General features: G+C 43.4%; 1 protein-coding gene and 1 long non-coding RNA gene across 2 annotated transcripts in view; one reads left to right on the top strand and one right to left on the bottom strand.

The window, feature by feature from the left end:
* The window catches only part of LOC149982155 (uncharacterized), a 472901-nt gene that overhangs the window by 153741 nt on the left and 293761 nt on the right, over positions 1-25399 (top strand). The gene's annotated exons all lie outside the window — the stretch shown is intronic.
* LOC110530742 (uncharacterized) lies at positions 315-23909 on the bottom strand. Its single transcript, XM_090182800.1, has 5 exons — positions 22139-23909; positions 20068-20229; positions 11795-12031; positions 2502-2595; positions 315-473 (listed from the first exon to the last, which is right to left on the bottom strand). The coding sequence occupies exons 2-5, from the start codon at positions 20198-20200 to the stop codon at positions 437-439; spliced, it is 501 nt and encodes a 166-aa protein (XP_090038926.1). The 5' UTR covers positions 20201-20229; positions 22139-23909; the 3' UTR covers positions 315-436.

Consider the following 25399-nt stretch of genomic DNA (forward strand, 5'->3'; position numbering starts at 1 on the left):
CCTACAGGGGTACCCAGCACCTGGAGGGCGGAGCCTACAGGGATACCAGAACCTGGAGGGCGGAGCCTACAGGGATACCCAGAACCTGGAGGGCAGAGCCTACAGGGGTACCCAGCACCTGGAGGGCGGAGCCTACAGGGGTACCCAGCACCTGGAGGGCGGAGCCTACAGGGATACCCAGAACCTGGAGGGCAGAGACTACAGGGGTACCCAGAACCTGGAGGGGGGAAACATGGGAGATGTATTTTAACAGGTCAAAACCATTGCTCTTTGTTACCTTGCTCATTGGCTGTGAACCATATGTGTGTGTGAGTGTATGTTTGTCTGATACCTTGCTGGTTGTGGCCCCCGCCCAGGTGGCCCCTCCTGTCTGTCTCTGTGGCGACATGGAGATCAAGTGACTTCCCTTCACTGCGACCAAACTGCTGGGCTGCCGTTACCGTGGAAACCATCTGCTGCTGCTTGATAATGACCTGCAGAGGAAGAGAGCATAGAGATGGAACATCACAGACAGGACAAACACAGTTAAAAGAAACAGTTTCTATGCATTCTACGTAAGCCAAGTGTGCACACTGTTTACTTTAGCTAATAGAAATATTAATTCTACATTCTGTCCCGTTCCAAACAGACTAGAAAAACTACAAATAACCCTGAAACTGTGTTGTAATATTAATTCTACATCCTGTCCCGTTCCAAACAGACTAGAAAAACTAGAAATAACTGGCATCTGCCCTGAAACTGTGTTGTATCGTCTGTGGAGAGAAGATGTGGGAGTGGGTGGATTGTATTACAGGAGTTTGACATGGTCTCTCTCTTTCCATCTGTGTGTGTGTGTGTGATACAAACATGCAGTTATTCTCTCTGCAATGCCTCTCCCATCCCCTCTCAGACTGATGTCCCATTTAAACAGCTTGCCAAGTGGCTGCTCACAGCTGCTGAGGACAGCACCCTGGCAGGGTGGCACACTATTAATAGGTGTGTGTGTATGTGTTGTTACAGGAAGGAAGTGTCTACAGAGACAGGAAGTGACTATGCCACACAGAGACCCATCTGGGAGGAGACAGCCAATCACAGAGACCCATCTGGGAGGAGAGAACATAAAGGACAACATCGTGGCAGTACTGCTGGGTTTGGTCTGACACGAATCTCCTGGAAGCTCACTACTGCTGGGTTTGGTCTGACACGAATCTCCTGGAAGCTCACTACTGCTGGGTTTGGTCTGACACGAATCTCCTGGAAGCTCACTACTGCTGGGTTTGGTCTGACACAAATCTCCTGGAAGCTCACTACTGCTGGGTTTGGTCTGACACTAATCTCCTGGAAGCTAAACACTGCTGGGTTTGGTCTGACACTAATCTCCTGGAAGCTAAACACTGCTGGGTTTGGTCTGACACTTCACTCCTGGAAGCTAAGCACTGCTGGGTTTGGTCTGACACTAATCTCCTGGAAGCTAAACACTACTGGGTTTGGTCTGACACTAATCTCCTGGAAGCTAAACACTGCTGGGTTTGGTCTGACATGAATCTCCTGGAAGCTAAACACTGCTGGGTTTGGTCTGACATGAATCTCCTGGAAGCTCACCACTGCTGGGTTTGGTCTGACACGAATCTCCTGGAAGCTAAACACTGCTGGATTTGGTCTGACACGAATCTCCTGGAAGCTAAACACTGCTGGATTTGGTCTGACACGAATCTCCTGGAAGCTAAACACTGCTGGATTTGGTCTGACACGAATCTCCTGGAAGCTCACTACTGCTGGGTTTGGTCTGACACGAATCTCCTGGAAGCTCACTACTGCTGGGTTTGGTCTGACACTAATCTCCTGGAAGCTAAACACTGCTGGGTTTGGTCTGACACTAATCTCCTGGAAGCTAAACACTGCTGGGTTTGGTCTGACACTTCGCTCCTGGAAGCTAAGCACTGCTGGGTTTGGTCTGACACTAATCTCCTGGAAGCTAAACACTGCTGGGTTTGGTCTGACACTAATCTCCTGGAAGCTAAACACTGCTGGGTTTGGTCTGACATGAATCTCCTGGAAGCTAAACACTGCTGGGTTTGGTCTGACACTTCGCTCCTGGAAGCTAAACACTGCTGGGTTTGGTCTGACATGAATCTCCTGGAAGCTAAACACTGCTGGGTTTGGTCTGACACGAATCTCCTGGAAGCTAAACACTGCTGGGTTTGGTCTGACACTTCGCTCCTGGAAGCTAAACACTGTTAGGTCTGAATGAGCTCTATGAAAAGTACTCATGAGAGGTGAAGACAGGGAAAATCAGTCCTGAAGGACATTCAACTTTAAATCAACCCAGTCTGATATACTTCTATAAAGTTCCTACTGTCAAAGAAACCTTTGCACTTGGAAACTACACGTCTTAGTGGCGAAGGACCATTTCAGAATGTGGAGGTTAAGATGCCAGTTCTACTCATAACAAAGACTCTTACTCCACTTAGACACACATACTGACCTTTGAGTGACTTCTGTGTGACCTCTGTGTAACTCACCTTGACCCCTGAGGACAGGAAGCGGTCCGTGTGAACCTTGGGGGCCAGAGAGCGAGTGCCTTGGGCCGTACCGACTGCTTGGCTGTAAGACTTCCTGTAATACGGAAAGACATAGACCATTAATTCATCAATCAATCCAAATATCTGTTGGTCACGGGGTAGAAGCATTGGTTTTAGTTACTCTGTGGGTCACAAGGGCTGCTTTTACACCGTCAGCCCGATTCTGAACTTTTGACACTAATTGATCTTTTGACTAATCAGATCAGATCTTTAGCCAATAATTGGGCAAAAGATCAGAATGGGGCTGCCTGTGTAAATGCAGCCAAATAGACTCAATTCAAAGGCTTTAGGTGGGCTAAATTTACTAAGGTATCGAGTGAAAGAGAGAAACTAAAGTATTTCCTAAGCCAGTGTAGGGATTGCACTATCATCTGAGCTAAATTATCCTAATATATCGTACGTTAAACATCTGTACAGATTTCCTTTCTTTTCACTCAAAATCTTTCTAGCTGCCAGTTCTGGTTTGACCACTGCATAGAGATGGATAGAGGGCACACTTTCCACTAGACGGTGAAGCCCTCTATTGGGTTTTCTATCAAAAAAAGCGTCCAGAGGTGCGCCCTCTATCCATTTTTATGGTCAGCTGTCATGAGCCGTTTCTCCGCTCACTTGAGAACTAAATGAGGAAGTCGAACATCAGGGTCAAGGAAACGCGTGTTAATTGTGTTAATTGACAAAGTAACTCTAATTATACTACCCAGTATTAAAAAGTTACATTGTACACTACTAGTTACTGATTATAATAAGTAATCTGATTACGTAACGCTTCACTGGCCTATGCTTTAATAATGTGTTACCCTCAAACACACTGACCTATAATGTGTTACCTCCAAACACACTGGCCTATAATGTGTTACCTCCAAACACACTGGCCTATAATGTGTTACCTCCAAACACACTGACCTATAATGTGTTACCTCCAAACACACTGACCTATAATGTGTTACCTCCAAACACACTGGCCTATAATGTGTTACCACCAAACACACTGACCTATAATGTGTTACCTCCAAACACACTGGCCTATAATGTGTTACCTCCAAACACACTGACCTATAATGTGTTACCTCCAAACACACTGGCCTATAATGTGTTACCTCCAAACACACTGACCTATAATGTGTTACCTCCAAACACACTGACTTATAATGTGTTACCTCCAAACACACTGGCCTATAATGTGTTACCTCCAAACACACTGGCCTATAATGTGTTACCTCCAAACACACTGACCTATAATGTGTTACCTCCAAACACACTGACCTATAATGTGTTACCTCCAAACACACTGACCTATAATGTGTTACCTCCAAACACACTGACTTATAATGTGTTACCTCCAAACACACTGGCCTATAATGTGTTACCCCCAAACACACTGGCCTATAATGTGTTACCTCCAAACACACTGGCCTATAATGTGTTACCCCCAAACACACTGGCCTATAATGTGTTACCTCCAAACACACTGGCCTATAATGTGTTACCTCCAAACACACTGACCTATAATGTGTTACCTCCAAACACACTGGCCAATAATGTGTTACCCCCAAACACACTGGCCTATAATGTGTTACCTCCAAACACACTGGCCTATAATGTGTTACCCCCAAACACACTGGCCAATAATGTGCTACCCCCAAACACACTGGCCAATAATGTGTTACCCCCAAACACACTGACCTATAATGTGTTACCTCCAAACACACTGCCCTATAATGTGTTACCTCCAAACACACTGCCCTATAATGTGTTACCTCCAAACACACTGGCCTATAATGTGTTACCCCCAAACACACTGGCCAATAATGTGCTACCCCCAAACACACTGGCCAATAATGTGTTACCCCCAAACACACTGACCTATAATGTGTTACCCCCAAACACACTGCCCTATAATGTGTTACCCCCAAACACACTGGCCTATGATTTAATAATGTGTTACCCCCAAACACACTGGCCTATAATGTGTTACCTCCAAACACACTGGCCAATAATGTGTTACCCCCAAACACACTGGCCTATGCTTTAATAATGTGTTACCCCCAAACACACTGGCCTATAATGTGTTACCCCCAAACACACTGACCTATAATGTGTTACCTCCAAACACACTGACCTATAATGTGTTACCCCCAAACACACTGCCCTATAATGTGTTACCCCCAAACACACTGGCCTATGCTTTAATAATGTGTTACCCCCAAACACACTGGCCAATAATGTGCTACCCCCAAACACACTGGCCAATAATGTGTTACCTCCAAACACACTGCCCTATAATGTGTTACCCCCAAACACACTGCCCTATAATGTGTTACCTCCAAACACACTGACTTATAATGTGTTACCTCCAAACACACTGGCCTATGCTTTAATAATGTGTTGCCCCCAAACACACTGGCCTATAATGTGTTACCTCCAAACACACTGGCCTATGATTTAATAATGTGTTACCCCCAAACACACTGGCCTATAATGTGTTACCTCCAAACACACTGGCCTATAATGTGTTACCCCCAAACACACTGGCCTATAATGTGTTACCTCCAAACACACTGGCCTATAATGTGTTACCCCCAAACACACTGGCCTATGATTTAATAATGTGTTACCCCCAAACACACTGGCCTATAATGTGTTACCTCCAAACACACTGGCCAATAATGTGTTACCTCCAAACACACTGGCCTATAATGTGTTACCCCCAAACACACTGGCCTATGATTTAATAATGTGTTACCCCCAAACACACTGGCCTATAATGTGTTACCTCCAAACACACTGGCCTATAATGTGTTACCCCCAAACACACTGGCCTATAATGTGTTACCCCCAAACACACTGGCCAATAATGTGTTACCCCCAAACACACTGGCCTATGCTTTAATAATGTGCTACCCCCAAACACACTGGCCAATAATGTGCTACCCCCAAACACACTGGCCAATAATGTGTTACCTCCAAACACACTGCCCTATAATGTGTTACCCCCAAACACACTGCCCTATAATGTGTTACCTCCAAACACACTGGCCAATAATGTGTTACCTCCAAACACACTGGCCTATGCTTTAATAATGTGCTACCCCAAACACACTGGCCAATAATGTGTTACCTCCAAACACACTGACCTATAATGTGTTACCCCCAAACACACTGGCCTATGCTTTAATAATGTGTTACCCCCAAACACACTGGACTATAATGTGCTACCCCCAAACACACTGGCCAATAATGTGTTACCTCCAAACACACTGGCCTATAATGTGTTACCCCCAAACACACTGGCCTATAATGTGTTACCTCCAAACACACTGGCCTATAATGTGTTACCTCCAAACACACTGACCTATAATGTGTTACCTCCAAACACACTGGCCAATAATGTGTTACCCCCAAACACACTGGCCTATAATGTGTTACCTCCAAACACACTGGCCTATAATGTGTTACCCCCAAACACACTGGCCAATAATGTGCTACCCCCAAACACACTGGCCAATAATGTGTTACCCCCAAACACACTGACCTATAATGTGTTACCTCCAAACACACTGCCCTATAATGTGTTACCTCCAAACACACTGCCCTATAATGTGTTACCTCCAAACACACTGGCCTATAATGTGTTACCCCCAAACACACTGGCCAATAATGTGCTACCCCCAAACACACTGGCCAATAATGTGTTACCCCCAAACACACTGACCTATAATGTGTTACCCCCAAACACACTGCCCTATAATGTGTTACCCCCAAACACACTGGCCTATGATTTAATAATGTGTTACCCCCAAACACACTGGCCTATAATGTGTTACCTCCAAACACACTGGCCAATAATGTGTTACCCCCAAACACACTGGCCTATGCTTTAATAATGTGTTACCCCCAAACACACTGGCCTATAATGTGTTACCCCCAAACACACTGACCTATAATGTGTTACCTCCAAACACACTGACCTATAATGTGTTACCCCCAAACACACTGCCCTATAATGTGCTACCCCCAAACACACTGGCCTATGCTTTAATAATGTGTTACCCCCAAACACACTGGCCAATAATGTGCTACCCCCAAACACACTGGCCAATAATGTGTTACCTCCAAACACACTGCCCTATAATGTGTTACCCCCAAACACACTGCCCTATAATGTGTTACCTCCAAACACACTGACTTATAATGTGTTACCTCCAAACACACTGGCCTATGCTTTAATAATGTGTTGCCCCCAAACACACTGGCCTATAATGTGTTACCTCCAAACACACTGGCCTATGATTTAATAATGTGTTACCCCCAAACACACTGGCCTATAATGTGTTACCTCCAAACACACTGGCCTATAATGTGTTACCCCCAAACACACTGGCCTATAATGTGTTACCTCCAAACACACTGGCCTATAATGTGTTACCCCCAAACACACTGGCCTATGATTTAATAATGTGTTACCCCCAAACACACTGGCCTATAATGTGTTACCTCCAAACACACTGGCCAATAATGTGTTACCTCCAAACACACTGGCCTATAATGTGTTACCCCCAAACACACTGGCCTATGATTTAATAATGTGTTACCCCCAAACACACTGGCCTATAATGTGTTACCTCCAAACACACTGGCCTATAATGTGTTACCCCCAAACACACTGGCCTATAATGTGTTACCCCCAAACACACTGGCCAATAATGTGTTACCCCCAAACACACTGGCCAATAATGTGTTACCCCCAAACACACTGGCCTATGCTTTAATAATGTGCTACCCCCAAACACACTGGCCAATAATGTGCTACCCCCAAACACACTGGCCAATAATGTGTTACCTCCAAACACACTGCCCTATAATGTGTTACCCCCAAACACACTGCCCTATAATGTGTTACCTCCAAACACACTGGCCAATAATGTGTTACCTCCAAACACACTGGCCTATGCTTTAATAATGTGCTACCCCAAACACACTGGCCAATAATGTGTTACCTCCAAACACACTGGCCAATAATGTGTTACCTCCAAACACACTGGCCTATGCTTTAATAATGTGCTACCCCAAACACACTGGCCAATAATGTGTTACCTCCAAACACACTGACCTATAATGTGTTACCCCCAAACACACTGGCCTATGCTTTAATAATGTGTTACCCCCAAACACACTGGACTATAATGTGCTACCCCCAAACACACTGGCCAATAATGTGTTACCTCCAAACACACTGCCCTATAATGTGTTACCTCCAAACACACTGGCCTATGCTTTAATAATGTGCTACCCCCAAACACACTGGCCAATAATGTGTTACCTCCAAACACACTGGCTTATAATGTGTTACCTCCAAACACACTGACCTATAATGTGTTACCCCCAAACACACTGGCCAATAATGTGTTACCTCCAAACACACTGACCTATAATATGTTACCCCCAAACACACTGGCCAATAATGTGCTACCCCCAAACACACTGGCCAATAATGTGTTACCTCCAAACACACTGACCTATAATGTGTTACCTCCAAACACACTGGCCTATGCTTTAATAATGTGTTACCCCCAAACACACTGGCCTATAATGTGTTACCCCCAAACACACTGACCTATAATGTGTTACCCCCAAACACACTGGCCTATGCTTTAATAATGTGTTACCCCCAAACACACTGGCCTATAATGTGTTACCCCCAAACACACTGGCCTATAATGTGTTACCCCCAAACACACTGGCCTATAATGTGTTACCTCCAAACACACTGGCCTATAATGTGTTACCTCCAAACACACTGGCCTATAATGTGTTACCTCCAAACACACTGGCCTATAATGTGTTACCCCCAAACACACTGGCCTATAATGTGTTACCTCCAAACACACTGGCCTATAATGTGTTACCTCCAAACACACTGGCCTATAATGCGTTACCCCCAAACACACTGGCCTATGCTTTAATAATGTGTTACCCCCAAACACACTGGCCTATAATGTGTTACCCCCAAACACACTGGCCTATAATGTGTTACCCCCAAACACACTGGCCTATGCTTTCACCTTCATTTCAGAGGCAAAACATCTCTTTAGTTAGACTGGTGAATCAGCACTAACTCCCACATCAGCATCAACCCTCCAGCATGAAATAACATCAGACACTTTAAACCCCTCTGCCTGCCGGGATCTGCTGAAACTGAGCGTTGGTGGATACATGGTTGTGTGGAAGTGTACAGCACATGACTGGAATGTGAATGTGAACTATAAAGGGCTGAAACACGGCAGAGAGGGAATGTGGTTTCACTGTGTTCCACTTGAGAATGACACTGATACATGGAACGACCAAATGCCAACACACACATTAGTTCTTTAATTGAATTTACAACGAAGCGTAGCCTAGTCAACGAACACACACAAAATCACAGAGGAAAACTAAAACATCCTTTTTGTCCCCACTCTCCTGTAATCTGTCCCTGACACTGAGCCACAGAGCAAGGTAGTACAGCTGTAGTTCTGGTCACCATGGAAACCCCTCTTATACCATTGCTATGCTGCTGCCTCACCAACCGTCATGATCTATGAATGGAAGGAGATGGAGAGACAGAAAGAGGGAGAGACTAAGAGAGAGAAAGAGAGAAAAAGAGCAAGAAAGCGAGAGAAAGAGGGAGAGACAGAGACTAAGAGAGAGAAAGAGAGAGGGATAGAGAAAGAGAGGAATAATGGCTTTGCCTGTAAGGACGCAAGTGTAGGCGTCTTCACGATAACAGAGGAGAAGCCGTAAGGGTTCAGGGTTTGGAGAGTTAGAGAACACTAGTCAACTGTTGTACAGTAGTACGAAGGGCAGTTATCAGTAAGGGAGGAGAGGAGAGGATAAGAGGAGAAAGGAGAGGAGAGGACAAGAGGAGAGGAGGGCAGTTATTAGTAAGGGAGGAGAGGACAAGAGGACAGAGGAGAGGAAAGGAGGGCAGTTATAAGTAAGGGAGGAGAGGATAAGAGGAGAAAGGAGAGGAGAGGACAAGAGGAGAGAGGAGAGGACAAGAGGAGAGAGGAGGACAAGAGGAGAGAGGAGAGGAGAGGAGATGACAAGAGGAGAGAGGAGAGGACAAGAGGAGAGAGGAGAGGAGAGGACAAGAGGAGAGAGGAGAGGGGAGGACAAGAGGAGAGAGGAGAGGACAAGAGGAGAGAGGAGAGGAGGGCAGTTATTAGTAAGGGAGGAGAGGACAAGAGAAGAGAGGAGAGGAAAGGAGAGGACAAGAGAGAAGAGAGGAGAGAACAAGAGAGGAGAGGTCAAGAGGAGAGAAGAGAGGAGGGCAGTTATCAGTTATTGGAGGAGAGGAGAGGACAAGAGGAGAGAGGAGAGGAGAGGTCAAGAGGAGAGGACAAGAGGAGAGGAGGGCAGTTATCAGTAAGGGAGGAAAGGAGAGATAGCCTGGAGACAAGATGTGGTGTGTGTAACCGAGATAGAGATAGCCTGGAAGAGTATAGAACAATACCTCGTCTCATCTTCCTGGCATCTGGGAAACTAAGCCGGGTTGGAAGTAAAACAACATCCCGTGCAGATAACTAGGAGATGGACAAAGGTGGCTTATGGGAAGGGTAGAAATGACCGACTAAGCATTTTTTAGGGCCTATATAAGATCTCTGTTTTTTCATTATCAGTTAAGTACCCGTCGACGATTTCATTATCAGTTAAGTACCCGGCAACACACTTTGGAGTGTGGAGTCGACGATTTCATTATCAGTTAAGTACCCGTCGACGATTTCATTATCAGTTAAGTACCCGGCAACACACTTTGGAGTGTGGAGTCGACGATTTCATTATCAGTTAAGTACCCGGCAACACACTTTGGAGTGTGGGGTCGACGATTTCATTATCAGTTAAGTACCCGGCAACACACTTTGGAGTGTGGAGTCGACGATTTCATTATCAGTTAAGTACCCGGCAACACACTTTGGAGTGTGGAGTCGACGATTTCATTATCAGTTAAGTACCCGGCAACACACTTTGGAGTGTGGAGTCGACGATTTCATTATCAGTTAAGTACCCGGCAACACACTTTGGAGTGTGGAGTCGACGATTTCATTATTGCAATAATGAATCGATGTTAAATAAAGAGGATTGCTTGATTAATTGTCCAAGTCTCTCTCCGTACTAAAATTCCCATGACAGAGTGCACTAGATTCAAACTTGAGGTGTAGCAGACATTGGTGTGTGGAAGAGGAGTGTTGGCAATACAGTGGCTGAGAGGAGTCTAAAAAAGCATTATCAGGTGCTGTGTGGGAGGCACAGAGTCCACAGCACAGTCTCTTATAGTGCTGCAGGAACTGACCCAAAAGGAGAGGATAACTCCCTATGGACAAGCAGAGAGCTCAGTATAGAAGTTGCACTTAGGCTCAGATCTAGGATCAGATTACCCCACCTAAATCCTAACTCTCACCATCAGTGGGGAAACAAACTGGTCATAGCTCAGTGTTTAGAAGGACTTCATTCTAGTCAGAGCGGGGCAGTAGCGTACCTGTGGAGGCAGTGAAGGAGGTTATTGCCATCCCGATGACCTAGCCGGGCTTGTCGTTGATTATGTAAGGGTTTTAGAGTACGGAGGGTCCCTGTTCAGTGTGTACAGGGGTGGAGGTGAGGGTTTGGGGGAGGGAAGAGTGGCTGGGTGTGGAGATGGCTGAACCTTTGGGACCAAAACAAATCACAAACACGCTGCTCATTGTAAAGATATTCTTTATAAAGGCTCGCACACGACGCACCAAACTGACAACATTTTTCAGGCTATTGTAAACGTAAAATCGGTGCACACTCGGTTCGCAAATTACGTTCAGAGGTGCTAAGTACTCTCGGCCAGCAAACGTTATTGACGTGTCTTAGCCCTGAAATATTTATTTTTCTAAAGCTTTGAATCCTCGCAAATACAGGCCATGAACAATCACAAGTTGTGCTTTAGTTTCAACAGCCAATGTATCTAAAGATTTCCCCTTAGGCATTTGTGTGCCTCAATTTAGAAATTGAACCCCATTTCAATCTCAGTGTTTATAAACTGAGATTGACTGGTAATTTCTTCTGTTTCCTTTGAATAAGAAAACAAATGACATGAATGAAATAAACTGACTGACTACTATAACAAAAATCCAAATAAAACTACTGAATCATTCAACAGTTCCACCCCTTATCTACCACCCTTCCTCCATCCGCTACAATACCAACAAATCCTATTGGTAGATAGCTACCTGACACAATCTTACAGCTCATTGTGATTGGCTGAAAGGATATCCCAGGGGAACCGGAGGGGCTGGGTGCCTGACCCTGTGGGACAATCTTACAGCTGGCCGTGATTGGCTGGAAGGCCGAGTTGCCATAGGAACCCAACACAATCTTCTCTGTGACTTTAGGCCGGGATGGGGTGCGTTCCGAGGCTGAAGGAAGCGCACTGTACCCCACGGACCTACCTGCTTTGATGGACAGACCTGGACGGGAAGAGAGGAGAGAGGGAAAGAGAAGGTAATAACCATTAAAATCCACTCTGGGCATCTACAATATAATTACCTTCATCCTGGCACAAAGAGATAGGGGGAGAGAGAGGTGGGATAGAGAGAGAGAGAGAGAGAAGATAGAGAGAGACGGGGATGAGATACGGTTTCTCAGTCCAGACTCATCAATCATTCACTATAGGCCTGCAGAGGAAAGGATTAGAAATGTAAAAAAAGAGAGGTAAAAAATAACAGTACTTGGGCTGGTCGTGATTCACTGACTAGGAGATGAAAGTGACATCATTCCAATGCAGTTACAGCTACTTGTTTCGCAGTTCACGTCAAGGACTCAATTGAAAATGTTTGTATATTCTATGGTGTGCTGTTACGCTCAATGTCTCAGTCACAAATCTATCTGATAGAACTTGACTCATTAGAACCCCCCCAGGCATAGAAACAGAATGACAGCCATATTGAATTAACCCATGAGTGCACTTCAAATGGCAGTGGTCCGAGGGCTTATCCTGTTCTAGTAATTATATATCTATGACCACCATGTATCTCACCTTTCTCTGCGATGGTTGCACTGTGAGAGAGGGGAAAGCTGCAGCGGCCAAAGACAGACAGTCCTATTTCGACATAACTTGAAAGGCCGGCTAATAAGCTGAAGATTACCATCCCAACCGTGAAGCACGGGGGCGGCAGCATCATGTTGTGGGGGTGATTTGGAGGGACTGCAGCAGAGGGACTGGTGCACTTCACAAAATAGATCAGCATCATGAGGACACCTTCTATCTCAGGGCCATCAGACTGTTAAACAGCCACCACTAACATTGAGTGGCTGCTGCCAACATACTGACTCAACTCCAGCCACTTTAATAATGGAAATGGATGGAATTGATGTAAGAAATGTATGACTAGCCACTTTAAAACTATGCCACTTTATGTTTATATACCCTACATTACTAATCTCATATGTATATGTATATACTGTACTCGATACCATCTACTGCATCTTGCCTATGCCGTTCTGTACCATCACTCATTCATATATCTTTATGTACATATTCTTTATCCCTTTACACTTGTGTGTATAAGGTAGTAGTTGTGGAATTGTTAAGTTAGATTACTCGTTGGTTATTACTGCATTGTCAGAACTAGAAGCACAAGCATTTCGCTACACTCGCATTAACATCTGCTAACCATGTGTATGTGACCATTAACATCTGCTAACCATGTGTACAGTATGTGACAAATACATTTTATTTGAGGAAGTAAAATGATGTGGATATGTTGAAGCAACATCCCAAGACTGTCACGTTCTGACCTTAGTTCTTTTATTATGTCTTTGTTTTAGTATGGTCAGGGCGTGAGTTGGGTGGGTAGTCTATGTTCCTTTTTCTATGATTTGTTATTTCTGTGTTTGGCCTGGTATGGTTCTCAATCAGAGGCATCTGTCAATCGTTGTCCCTGATTGAGAACCATATTTAGGGAGCCTGGGTTCTATTGTGTTTCGTGGGTGATAATTTTCTGTTTTCTGTTGTGTGTCTGCACCAGCCAGAACTGTTTTCGGTTGTCGGTTTATTGTTTTTGTTCAGTGTTGAAGTTCTTTATTAAAAGATATGGACACATACCACGCTGCACCTTGGTCCTCTTCTTCTTCTACCGACGACGGACGTTACAAAGACATCAAACAGAAAGTTAAAGTTTGGTCACAAATGGGTCTTCCAAATGGACAATGACCCCAAGCATACATCCAACATTGTGGCAAAATGGCTTAAGGACAACAAAGTCAAGGTATTGGAGTGGCCATCACAAAGCCCTCATCTCAATCCCATAGAAGATTTGTGGGCAGAACTGAAAAAGCGTGTGTGAGCAAGGAGGCCTACAAACCTGAACCAGTTACACCAGCTTTGTCAGGAGGAATGGGACAAAATTCACCCAACTTATTGTGGGAAGCTTGTGGAAGGCTACCCGAAACATTTGACCCAGGTTAAACAATTTAAAGGCAATGCTACCAAATACTAACTGAGTGTGTGTAAACTTCTGACCCCCTGGGAATGTGACGAAATAAATAAATGCTGAAATTAATCTCTACTATTATTCTGACATTTCAAGTTCTTAAAATGAAGTGGTGATCCTAACTGACCTAAGACAGATAATTATTACTAGGATTAAATGTCAGGAATTGTGAAAAACTGAGTTTAAATGTATTTGGCTAAGGTATATGTAAACTTCTGACTTTAACTGTGTGTGTGTGTGTGCATATATACAGTGCCTTTGGAAAGTATTCAGACCCCTTTACTTTTTTCACATTTTGTTACATTATAGCCTTATAAATAAAATCCTCTAATCTACACACAAAACCCCATAATGGCAAAAGCGAAAACAGCTTTTTAGAAATACCTTATTTACATAAGTATTAAGACCCTTTGCTATGAGATTCAATATTAAGCTCAGGTGTATCCTGTTTCCATTGATCATCCTTGAGATGTTTCTACAACTTAATTGGAGTCCACCTGTGGTAAATTCAATTGATTTGGAAAGGCACACACCTGTCTATATAAGATCCCACAGTTGACAGTGCACGTCAGAGCAAAAACCAAGCCATGAGGTGGAAGGAATTGTCCGTAGAGCTCTGAGACAGGATTGTGTTGAGGCACAGATCTAGGGAAGGATACCAAAAAATGTCTGCAGCAATGAAGGTCCCCAAGAACACAGTAGCCTCCATCATTCTTAAATGGAAGAAGTTTGGAACCACCAAGACTCTTCCTAGAGCTGGCCACCCGGAAAAACTGAGCAATAGGGGGAGAAGGGCCTTGGTCAGGGAGGTGACAAAGAACCCAATGGTCACTCTGACAGAGCTCTAGAGTTCCTCTGTGGAGATGGGAGAACCTTCCAGAAGAACAACCATCTCTGCAGCACTCAACCAATCAGGCACATGACAGCCCGCTTGGAATTTTCCAAAAGGCACCTGAAGATTCTCCTACCATGAGAAATAAGTTTCTCTGGTCTGATGAAACCAAGATTGAACTCTTTGGCTTCAATGCCAAGCGACACGTCTGGAGGAAACCTGGCACCATCCCTACGGTGAAGCATGGTGGTGGCAGCATCTTGATGTGGGGATGTTTTTCAGCGGCAGGGACTGGGAGACTAGTCAGTATCGAGGCAAAGCTGAACGGAGCAAAGTACAGAGAGATCTTTGATGAAAATCTGCTACAGAGCGCTCAGGACCTCAGACTGGGGTGAAGGTTCACCTTCCAACATGACAATGACCCAAAGCACACAGCCAAGACAACGCAGGAGTGGCTTTGGAACAAGTCTCTGAATGTTCTTGTGTGGCCCAGCCAGAGCCCGGACTTGAACCCGATCAAACATCTCTGGAGAGACCTGAAAATACCTGTGCAGCAACGCTCCCAATCCAACCTGACAGAACTTGAGAGGATCTGCAGAGAAGAATGGGAGAAACTCCCCAAATACAGGTGTGCCAAGCTTGTAGTGTCAAACCCAAGAAGACTCAATGTTGTAATCGCTGCCAAAGGTGCTTCAACAAAGTAAAGGATCTGAATACTTAGGTAAATGTCATATTTCAGTTTTAAATGTTTTATAAATTGGCAAACATTTTTTTTTAACTACTTGTAGTATATATACACATTGTAGAATAATAGTAGACATCAAAAATATGAAAAACACATATGGAATCATGTAGTAATCAAAAAAGTGTTAAGCAAATCAAAATAGATTTTAGATTTGTCAAAGTAGCCACCCTTTGCCTTGATGACAGCTTTGCACACTCATGGAATTATCTCAACTAGCTTCACCTGGAATGCTTTTCCAACAGTCATATGAGCACTTGTTGGCTGCTTTTCCTTCACTCTGCGGTCCAACTCATCCCAAACCATCTCAATTCGGTTGAGGTCAGGTGATTGTGGAGGCCAGGTCATCTGATGCAGCAATCCATCATTCTCATTATTGGTCAAATAACCCTTACACAGCCTGGATGTGTGTTGGGTCATTGTCCTGTTGAAAAACAAATGATGGTCCCAGTAAGCGCAAACCAGATGGGATGGCGTATCGCTGCAGAATGCTGTGGTAGCCATGCTGGTTAAGTGTGCCTTGAATTCTAAATAAATCACTGACAGTGTCACCAGCAAAGCACCCCCACACCATCACACCACCTCATCCATGCTTCACGGTGGGAACCACACATGCAGATATCATCTGTTCACCTACTCTGCGTCTCACAAAGACATGGCGGTTGGAACCAAAAATCTAAACTTTCATCAGACCAAAGGACAGATTTCCACCGGTCTAATGTCTCTTCTTATTATTGGTGTCCTTTAGTCGTGGTTTCTTTGCAGCAATTCGACCATGAAGGCCTGTTTCACGCAGTCTCCATTGAACAGTTGATGTTGAGATGTGTCTGTTACTTAAACTCCGTGAAGCATTTATTTGGGTTGCAATTTCTGAGGCTGGTAACTCTAATGAACTTATCCTCTGCAGCAGAGGTAACTCTTTCCTGTGGTGGTCCTCATGAGAGCCAGTTTCATCATAGCGCTTGATGGTTTTTGCGACTGCAAAAATTGACTGACCTTCATGTCTTACAAGTAATGATGCACTGTTGTTTCTCTTTGCTTATTTTAGCTGTTCTTGCCATAATATGGACATAATATTTTACCATATTGGGCTATCTTCTGTACCTTGTCACAACACAACTGATTGGCTCAAATGCATTAAGCAGGAAAGAAAATCTACAAATTGACTTAACAAAACACACCTGTTAATTGAAATGCATTCCAGGTGACTACTTCATGAAGCTGGTTGAGAGAATGCCAAGAGTGTGCAAAGCTGTCATTAAGGCAAAGGGTGGCTACTTTGAAGAATCTCAAATTAAAAATATATTTTGATTTGTTTAACACTTTTTGGGTTACTACATGATTCCATATGTGTCATTTCATAGTTTTGATTTCTTCATTGTACAATGTAGAAAATAGTACAAAATAAAAAAATAAAAAAACTTGAATGAGTAGGTGTGTCCAAACTTTTGACTGGTACTGTGTATTTATACGAGGAATATTAGCTGGTGGGAGAAATGCAATAAAGGGTAATCCTCGGTTCTCCCCACGCCCAACGATTATGTTCACAATGTGCTTGTATTCTGTCAGAATGCCCAGTGTTAGAAAGAATCCAATCAAATTCATGAATCACGATTTCCAATCAGTCTAATTTGCATAAACATTGTGATTGAACGATAGCTGTGAGGGTTATCAAATCAGGATCAAATCCTCTGATCTCCTCGAGCTCATTAACGATATAATGTTCATATTTGAAGACTGCCAAAAGGTAAGTCCCTTCGGCAATGACAAGGAGAGGCAAAGAGTGTAATGTTAGCTGCAGAGACTGGTACCCAGGCTACCTTAGATGTGTCAGAATCAGAAAAGGATTTAGCTATGTCTCTGTGGGGTTCAGTTAGTTTGAATCCTCCACTCAGTCAGCCAGTCAGTCAGTCGGTCAGTCAGTCAGATGGTCGGTCAGTCAGATGGTCGGTCAGTCAGCCTGTCAGTTAGTCAACCAGCCAGCCAGTCACTCAGTCAACCAATCAGTCTGCCCGTCAGTGCATCTGGGTTATTGAGAGCCTGGGCTGAGGATCAGAAAACCCCTGTGTCTGATCCTCTGATTCACTATGGGGATTCTAAAGCAGGATCAACCTCTATGCGGTGTCAGGGCTCTAAGGCTGAGGTATTCTGAGGTATTAGATATTTGTCTTTCTGAGTGGTTACACTGTCTTTAGGTGAAGGGTGTGTCAGCACGGTTTAGTCATATTGACTTCTGGTCTGACTCAAACTGCTCACACAGGTCACAGGACTAAAGTGTGTGTCAGCGGGATCTGTAGAAGTTGCCCTTAGGCACAGCAGGTCTAGGATTAACTTTCCCACCCCAAATCATAACCTTTAACCATTAGTGTGGAAAAGGACACGCTGGTCTTAGATCAGTGTCTCTAGGGACTAGTGGTGCGTGGGTCAGCTGTTTGTTCACCCGCACCTGCTAATAACCCAACTGCCGACTATGTTATCAAGTGAATATCTGAGGTCCACACCCAATCCTAACCCACTAATATAGAAAATGCGCTGCAGGCTACAATCAGAGACGGCATAACTATTTTTTGGCAGGGGGTGCAGGATTTTCTTTTGCCTGCTTAAGATGTTTCTGCTTATAATTTCAGACATTTTGGCTGGCTATTTGTTAGTCAACTTGTCTATAATTAGATACATGTAGCTTTTTTCTGTCATTATATGTTTCCCTAGAGGTGTAAATAAACCCTTGCTCACCAGAATAATGTCATAAATCAATAGACTGAATGCTTCAATCTAGCTGACATCGGTAAAGCTCATCTCTGCTTCTTTCTCGGTGCAAAGATGTTTAGGGACCGGGGAGAAAATACAATAACCCCCCTCAAAAAACAGAAATGAGTGCACAATTTCCAAATGACATTAGTTTAACAGGTTGTATAGAAATAGTAAGATGTGAAAACGACCCAACATGTTCTGATAAGATTTCAGTTGTGCTTGGAAGCATATTTTATGTGATTGAAATACTATCAGCTTTTATGATGCTGATAAAGACAGCACCTCTAAAGACAATATATAACTGTGCATTAGCATTCTCTCAAGATGCTGGAATAAATAAATCATATTTCTACACTCCTGGTCCTGAGTCAAAATGTAGCCTACATTTGGTGCATCATTTTACTGCAATAAATGCTTAATTCTGCAGGAGTTATTATTAAGGCTGTGTGAGAGGTTATAGACCTACAGTCAGTGTCCAGATTTCAGTTTCCATTTAACCCATATGAACAGTAGGCTACAGTTCCCTTGACGTGCCATAGGCCTGTTTGAAGTCCCTGTCTTGCTCCTCATGATCATCACATATAACAAAGCCGAAACTGCTATCATCCTCTTTTACCATTTCACCAAATCTTTCCCAAACATGACTTTTCTGTCCCTCCCTTCTCTTTATTTTCAACCCTCCATTTCGCAGCTTTCCTTTTATTGAATTAAACTCCGACATTGTGCCTCCGTGGATTGACATGAACGTTTTCTGCACGTTTCCAAAAGCATTTGGCGAGTGGCGTGTAGGCAGGCTATTTGACGCGCGTACAGTTAGGCATTAATGCCAGATAGCCTAAAATAATGAAAGAAAAACCTCAATGTAAATATAAATCGCACAATAATGGATTCATGGATTTTCTTAGCTTCATCCACACAATATTTAATTACCCTAAACCCGTCCGGACTGCGGCTATAACCACGGGGACGGCGGGTTATGAGTCAACCCGAGCGTCAATACTAGAGACAACTTAACCGACCTAACTACTGTGTGCTGTCTGAAAGGTCTTTGGTGTCTCACGTCCACATGAGGGTGCTATTACTCCATGACATGTCAGTTCGTGATGGGAGCGTGCAAGCAGTCTAACCAATGGGTCTGAGGTTGGGTGTCTGTAAAGCACTTTATGACAACTGCTGTTGTAAAAATGTCTTAATAAAAAATAAAAACATTTGATTGGTTGAATTTGATTGCAACAGTTTCTGTACTAGCTTGGCCTACATCCTTGGCTGACCAAACAAAAGTTGCTCAGAAAACTTTTGTTGACCTGTAATATCAAACGAAATGGTGTAACCAGGGGCAACACTAAATAGATGATAGTTTATCAGATGAAAACAGAGTCTTAACCTTCCTGCTGTTGCATGAGGCCTGCATACAAAAGGCAACACTTCCTGCTGTTGCCTGAGGCCTGCATACAAAAAGCAACACTTCCTGCTGTTGCATGAGCCCTGCATACAAAAAGCAACACTTCCTGCTGTTGCCTGAGGCCTGCATACAAAAGCAACACCCCCAGTGATCAATTCAATAACAAGACGCGCCCTATCGCTATAAAATACTGTCACACGCAATCACATTAACATCAGAACACACACAGTACACACATGCATGCTCACACCCACACACACATGCATGCTCACACACACACACACCTGACTTCCAGTGGGTCATTGGGCTTGTAGCTGGGTTGCAGGAAGAACCAGACTTTCTTGACAAAGTGGTCGATGCTGGGCTCTCTTCTGGAGCCTCTGACGTACACCATCCACTTATGGGTGGACTGGTCATTCTCCTCCCGGTTATCAGGGAGAATATACCTGTGAGATATAAGGGAATGGTTTCTATTTGCATAACACTAAATAGCAGCAATAGCAACTAAGGCTGAATTATTTGATACTGGGAGAGAGGAGAGAGAGAGGGGCGAGAGGGAGAGAGGGGAGAAATGTTTGTTATCCTCTGAATGACAGATGGAGGGAGGGAGCTGCCTCGCAGGGGGAGAAATATGGAGCTGCCTCGCAGGGGGAGAAATATGGAGCTGCCTCGCAGGGGAAGAGTTAGGGAGCTGCCTCACAGGGGGAGAAATATGGAGCTGCCTCGCAGTGGGAGAAATATGGAGCTGCCTCGCAGGGGGAGAGTTAGGGAGCTGCCTTGTAGGGGGAGAGTTAGGGAGCTGACTCATAGGGGGAGAAATATGGAGCTGCCTCGCAGGGGGAGAGGTAGAAAGCTGACTCGCAGGGGGAGAGTTAGGGAGCTGCCTCACAGGGGGAGAAATATGGAGCTGCCTCGCAGGGGAGAGGTAGGGAGCTGCCTCGCAGGGGGAGAGGTAGAGAGCTGCCTCACAGGGGAAGAAATATGGAGCTGCCTCACAGGGGGAGAGTTAGGGAGCTGCCTCGCAGGAGGAGAAATATGGATCTGCCTCGCAGGGGGAGAAATATGGATCTGCCTCGCAGGGGGAGAAATATGGAGCGGCTTCGCAGGGGAAGAGTTAGGGAGCTGCCTCGCAGGGGGGAGATAGAAAAACTATCTCTCTCGTTAATGGGATCCCAGAGAAACAGGGCACTTAAACCTTTCAACACTTTAAAAAAAACAGAGTAAAGCAATTCCAAATATATTTCATAGGTCAGTGGGTACATGATAAAGCTTTTTAGACAGGGAGTCTAGTTACTTTGTGAAGTCAGTTGACAGAAGTAGTAATTACTGTTTTATGTCACTGTTATGACACCTTATGACAGAGGTCATAGCCTTGTTGTTGTGTTCTGGTATAGTGTCTCCCTGTAACCCCTAAACAGGCTTGAGATCCAGGGGGAAAACATGTCAGTGATCAGGACACAGAGGCTCTTAATGTGCTGTATCAAGATTGGGCTTGCATAACATGCACCCAGTGACCCAACTGCTCACTGTAACGTGAGGGAACAAAAACAAGGTGTGCTGACTAAATGCTTACAGTACTGAGAAACTCAACTCTATACCCAAGGCTTGCAACACACTTCTGTTGTTCATATCTCCGTGTGTTGGTCACAAAGGACTAGATACATTGTGAAAGGGTTTAGAAAGCTCACTGTGCCACAAAAAAATATGGGAACCACTAGCTTTGTTTCCATCAACTTGTCCAGTGATTTTTTTTGTCGACATTTAGAAAGTTTGCATAGTAAACAGATGTGATTGTCTGCTAGGGTAACTTTCCAAAAATAGAATGCAATAATTGACTTGGCATATTCGAATAATTCTCATGTGCCAAACGTATCGCCACAGTCGTTGCCATGGTAAAACTTGCGAGCAGTAATGAAATGTGGAGTGGAGCTTATAGTTGCGTGATTAGCCTACATCACGTACCTTCAAAAGTATTTGGCAATCATCATTTATTAGAAAAACACCGTTTCCACCATCATTTATTAGAAAAACACCGTTTCCACCATCATTTGTCGCAATAAAGAAAGTTAGACAAAAGAAAAATCCACCGTTGTCGAACAGATAAAAATGTGGCGATCTTTAGAAAATGTCTTCTATATGTGCCTTTTCTAATATACATGTCTCAACAACAACAAAAAATGGTGACATTGCTTTTGTCGAATAAACCTGGGTCAATGGAAACATGCTTATTATCTTGAAAAGCTCTCAGATGCTACCGAGTAAAAAACTGGAAAACTCATTGATAATATTAGCTTTTTGACTTGTGTGTGTCACAATAGTCTACAGTGCCTCCCTCTCCTGGTCTCCTTTACTGACCTGAAAACACAGGAGAGGTGGAGGCAATTTACTCTCATCTGGCCCAGTCTTTCAGATCAGTACGGATGAAGGAAAGAAGACGAGGAGTGAAAGCCACATCAGCCTATTGAGAACTCCTCACTCCACTCACCTTCCTTGTGTTGCAGCCCGGCCTGCCCCCCTGGTGATCTAAGGCTTGTGTGCAGCTGCTCGTTTTTTAAAAACTCAGTAGTGAGTGTTGCAACAGACAATTTTTACACGCTATGCGCTCCAGCACTCAGCGGTCCCGTTCTGTAAGCTTGTGTGGCCTTCCACTTCATGGCTGAACCGTGGTTATTGCTAGATGTTTCCACTTTACAACACTTACAGTTGACCAGGGCAGCTCTAGCAGGGCAGAAATTTGACGAACTGACTTGTTGGAAATGTGGCATTCTATGACAGTCACTGAGCTCTTCAGTAAGGCCATTCTACTGCCAATGTTTGTCTGTGGAGATTGCATGACTGTGTGGTCGATTTTATACACCTGTCAGCAATGGGTGTGGCTGAAATAGCCAAATCCACTAATTTGAAGGGGTGTCCACATACATTTAGTGTATATATATTTGCATTTACACCCCCTTTGTTTTTACACTGCTGCTACTCACTGTTTATTATCTATGCTTAGTCACTTTACCCCTACCTACATGTACAAATTACCTCGACTAACTTGTAACCCAGCACATTGACTTGGTACCAGTACCCCCTCTATATAGCCTCATTATTGTTATTTTATTGTGTTACTTTTTTAATTTTGTCATACTTTAGTAAAAGTAAAGATACCTTAATAGAAAATTATTCAAGTAAAAGTGAAAGTCCCCCAGTAAAATACTACTTGAGTAAAAGTCTAAAAGTATTTGGTTTTAAATATACTTAAGTATCAAAAGTAAATGGAATTGCTAAAATATACTTAAGTATCAAAAGTAAAAGTATAAATAATTTCAAATTCCTTATATTAAGCAAACCAGACGGCATAACAATTAAAACCATTTTTTTTAAATTACGGATAGCCAGTAGCACACTCCAACACTCAGACATCATTTACAAATGAAACGTGTGTTTAGTGAGTCTGCCAGATTAGAGGCAGTATAGATGACCAGGCCTGTTCTCTTGAAATGCGTGAATTCGACCATTTTCCTGTCCTGCTAAGCATTCAAAATGTAACGAGTAGTTTTGGGTGTCAGGGAAAATGAATGGAGTAAAAAGTACATAATTTTATTTAGGAATGTAGTGAAATAAAAGTTGTCAGAAATATAAATAGTAAAGATACCCCAAAAAACAACTTAAATCGTACTTTCAAGTATTTTCTACTCAAGTACTTTACACCACTGCACTAGGTATTTGTGCAATTTATAAACAATGTCACTGCACTAGCTAGTGTCACCTAGCAAACAGAATAACAACATAGCTAGCTAGCTACCAGAATCACAACATAGCTAGCTAGCTACCAGAATCACAACATAGCTAGCTAGCTACCAGAATAACAACATAGCTAGCTAGCTACCAGAATAACAACATAGCTAGCTAGCTACCAGAATAACAACATAGCTAGCTAGCTACCAGAATAACAACATAGCTAGCTACCAGAATAACAACATTGCTAGCTACCAGAATAACAACATTGCTAGCTACCAGAATAACAACATTGCTAGCTACCAGAATAACAACATAGCTAGCTATCAGAATAACAACACAGCTAGCTAGCTATCAGAATAACAACATAGCTAGCTAGCTAGCAGAATAACAACATAGCTAGCTAGCAGAATAACAACATATCTAGCTAGCTATCAGAATAACAACATAGCTAGCTACCAGAACAACAACATAGCTAGCTATCAGAATAACAACATAGCTAGCTAGCTAACAGAATAACAACATAGCTAGCTAGCTAGCAGAATAACAACATAGCTAGCTAGCAGAATAACAACGTAGCTAGCTACCCCGTGTTCGATAATTAACGCTACCTCACGCTCGTACAGGAGAAAGTTGCTACCTAGCTGAACGTGTGAAGTGATTGTGTTTGCAAGCAAGCATTTAGCCTGCTTATGTGGCTTGATAATTAATTCTGCGCGGTGCATTGAATGGTCGTTTTCATTTAAAGCTAGCTGACGTTTCGGTGTGTATGTAGCTAGAATCTCGAACTAGCTACCCACTTGGTAAACGCCTACACAGATGGGCCTTGCAATTCCTGCGACGAACCAGACGAGGGCGCTATAAAAACAGAATCTTAATTCAAATTGCACAGAATTAGGGCTGAAAAATTCCTGGAACTTTCAATGAATTCAGTTTATCCGGAAATCCTGGTTGGAGGTTAGGGATTTCCAATTTATTCCCTCTTGATACCAGGAACCCTCCAACCGAGGGAATTTATTGAACGTTCCTCGAATTCTGCAACACAGAGGGGTAGGCTGTCATTGTAAATAAGAATGTGTTCTTAACTGGCTTTCCCAGTTAAATAAAAATACAATTAAAAATACAGTAACCTGCCCAACACTGTGTCTCAGTATCAGTATAATAATCTTAGCTTCATGCTGAAGAAATGGGTCAATAATTAATAACCTCATGGACGTAAAATGTAGCTGATGTCTTAAAACAAAGTTTAAAAAACAGATCACACTTAATCAATTCTGTTATTGAAACATCTTTACTCATCGTTGGCCCTTTGCTTTCTGTCAAATTTTCAGTGTCAGAGTTACACACTTCAAATAGTTTGTGAACCACTATACAGTAGTCAAGGTGTTCTATTTCGAAGAACATAGCCTGCTTTATTTATCAGTTTATCAAATAGTGGTTTGTGCCACATTTGTTTGGCACAGTAACCATAACAATATTTGAATGTCCTGAAATGACATGATGTACAGAGAGAGAGAGAGAGTATACATGTATAGATAAGGAAGTCTCTGGTTCATGACAGTGTGTGTGTGGTTGAGATGAGATGTGAGAAGAATCACAAGCTGGTGCCAAATATCTTCTTTCTATGCTGGATTTATTGGATCACAGTCATTCATTTGAAAGACAGCATTGCTGATTTGAAATTGAACCTGATAAACCTCTGAGCCACTGTTTCATTCTCCGTTATTAAATCCACGTGTGTTTGTTGCCATACAACCAGAGGAGAATGTCTGAGGTTTTCATTCGAGGTATGTGAAGTATGAGCAATGGTGTTATGCCAACCTTTAATAATAACCAAATGGCATTTTGTCAAACAGATAACATTCAGTCCTGCCACTACCTCTTAACTGATAT

Source organism: Oncorhynchus mykiss, chromosome 8 (assembly GCF_057628025.1).
Source record: "Oncorhynchus mykiss isolate SJ-2025 chromosome 8, ASM5762802v1, whole genome shotgun sequence".
NCBI lineage: Eukaryota > Metazoa > Chordata > Actinopteri > Salmoniformes > Salmonidae > Oncorhynchus > Oncorhynchus mykiss.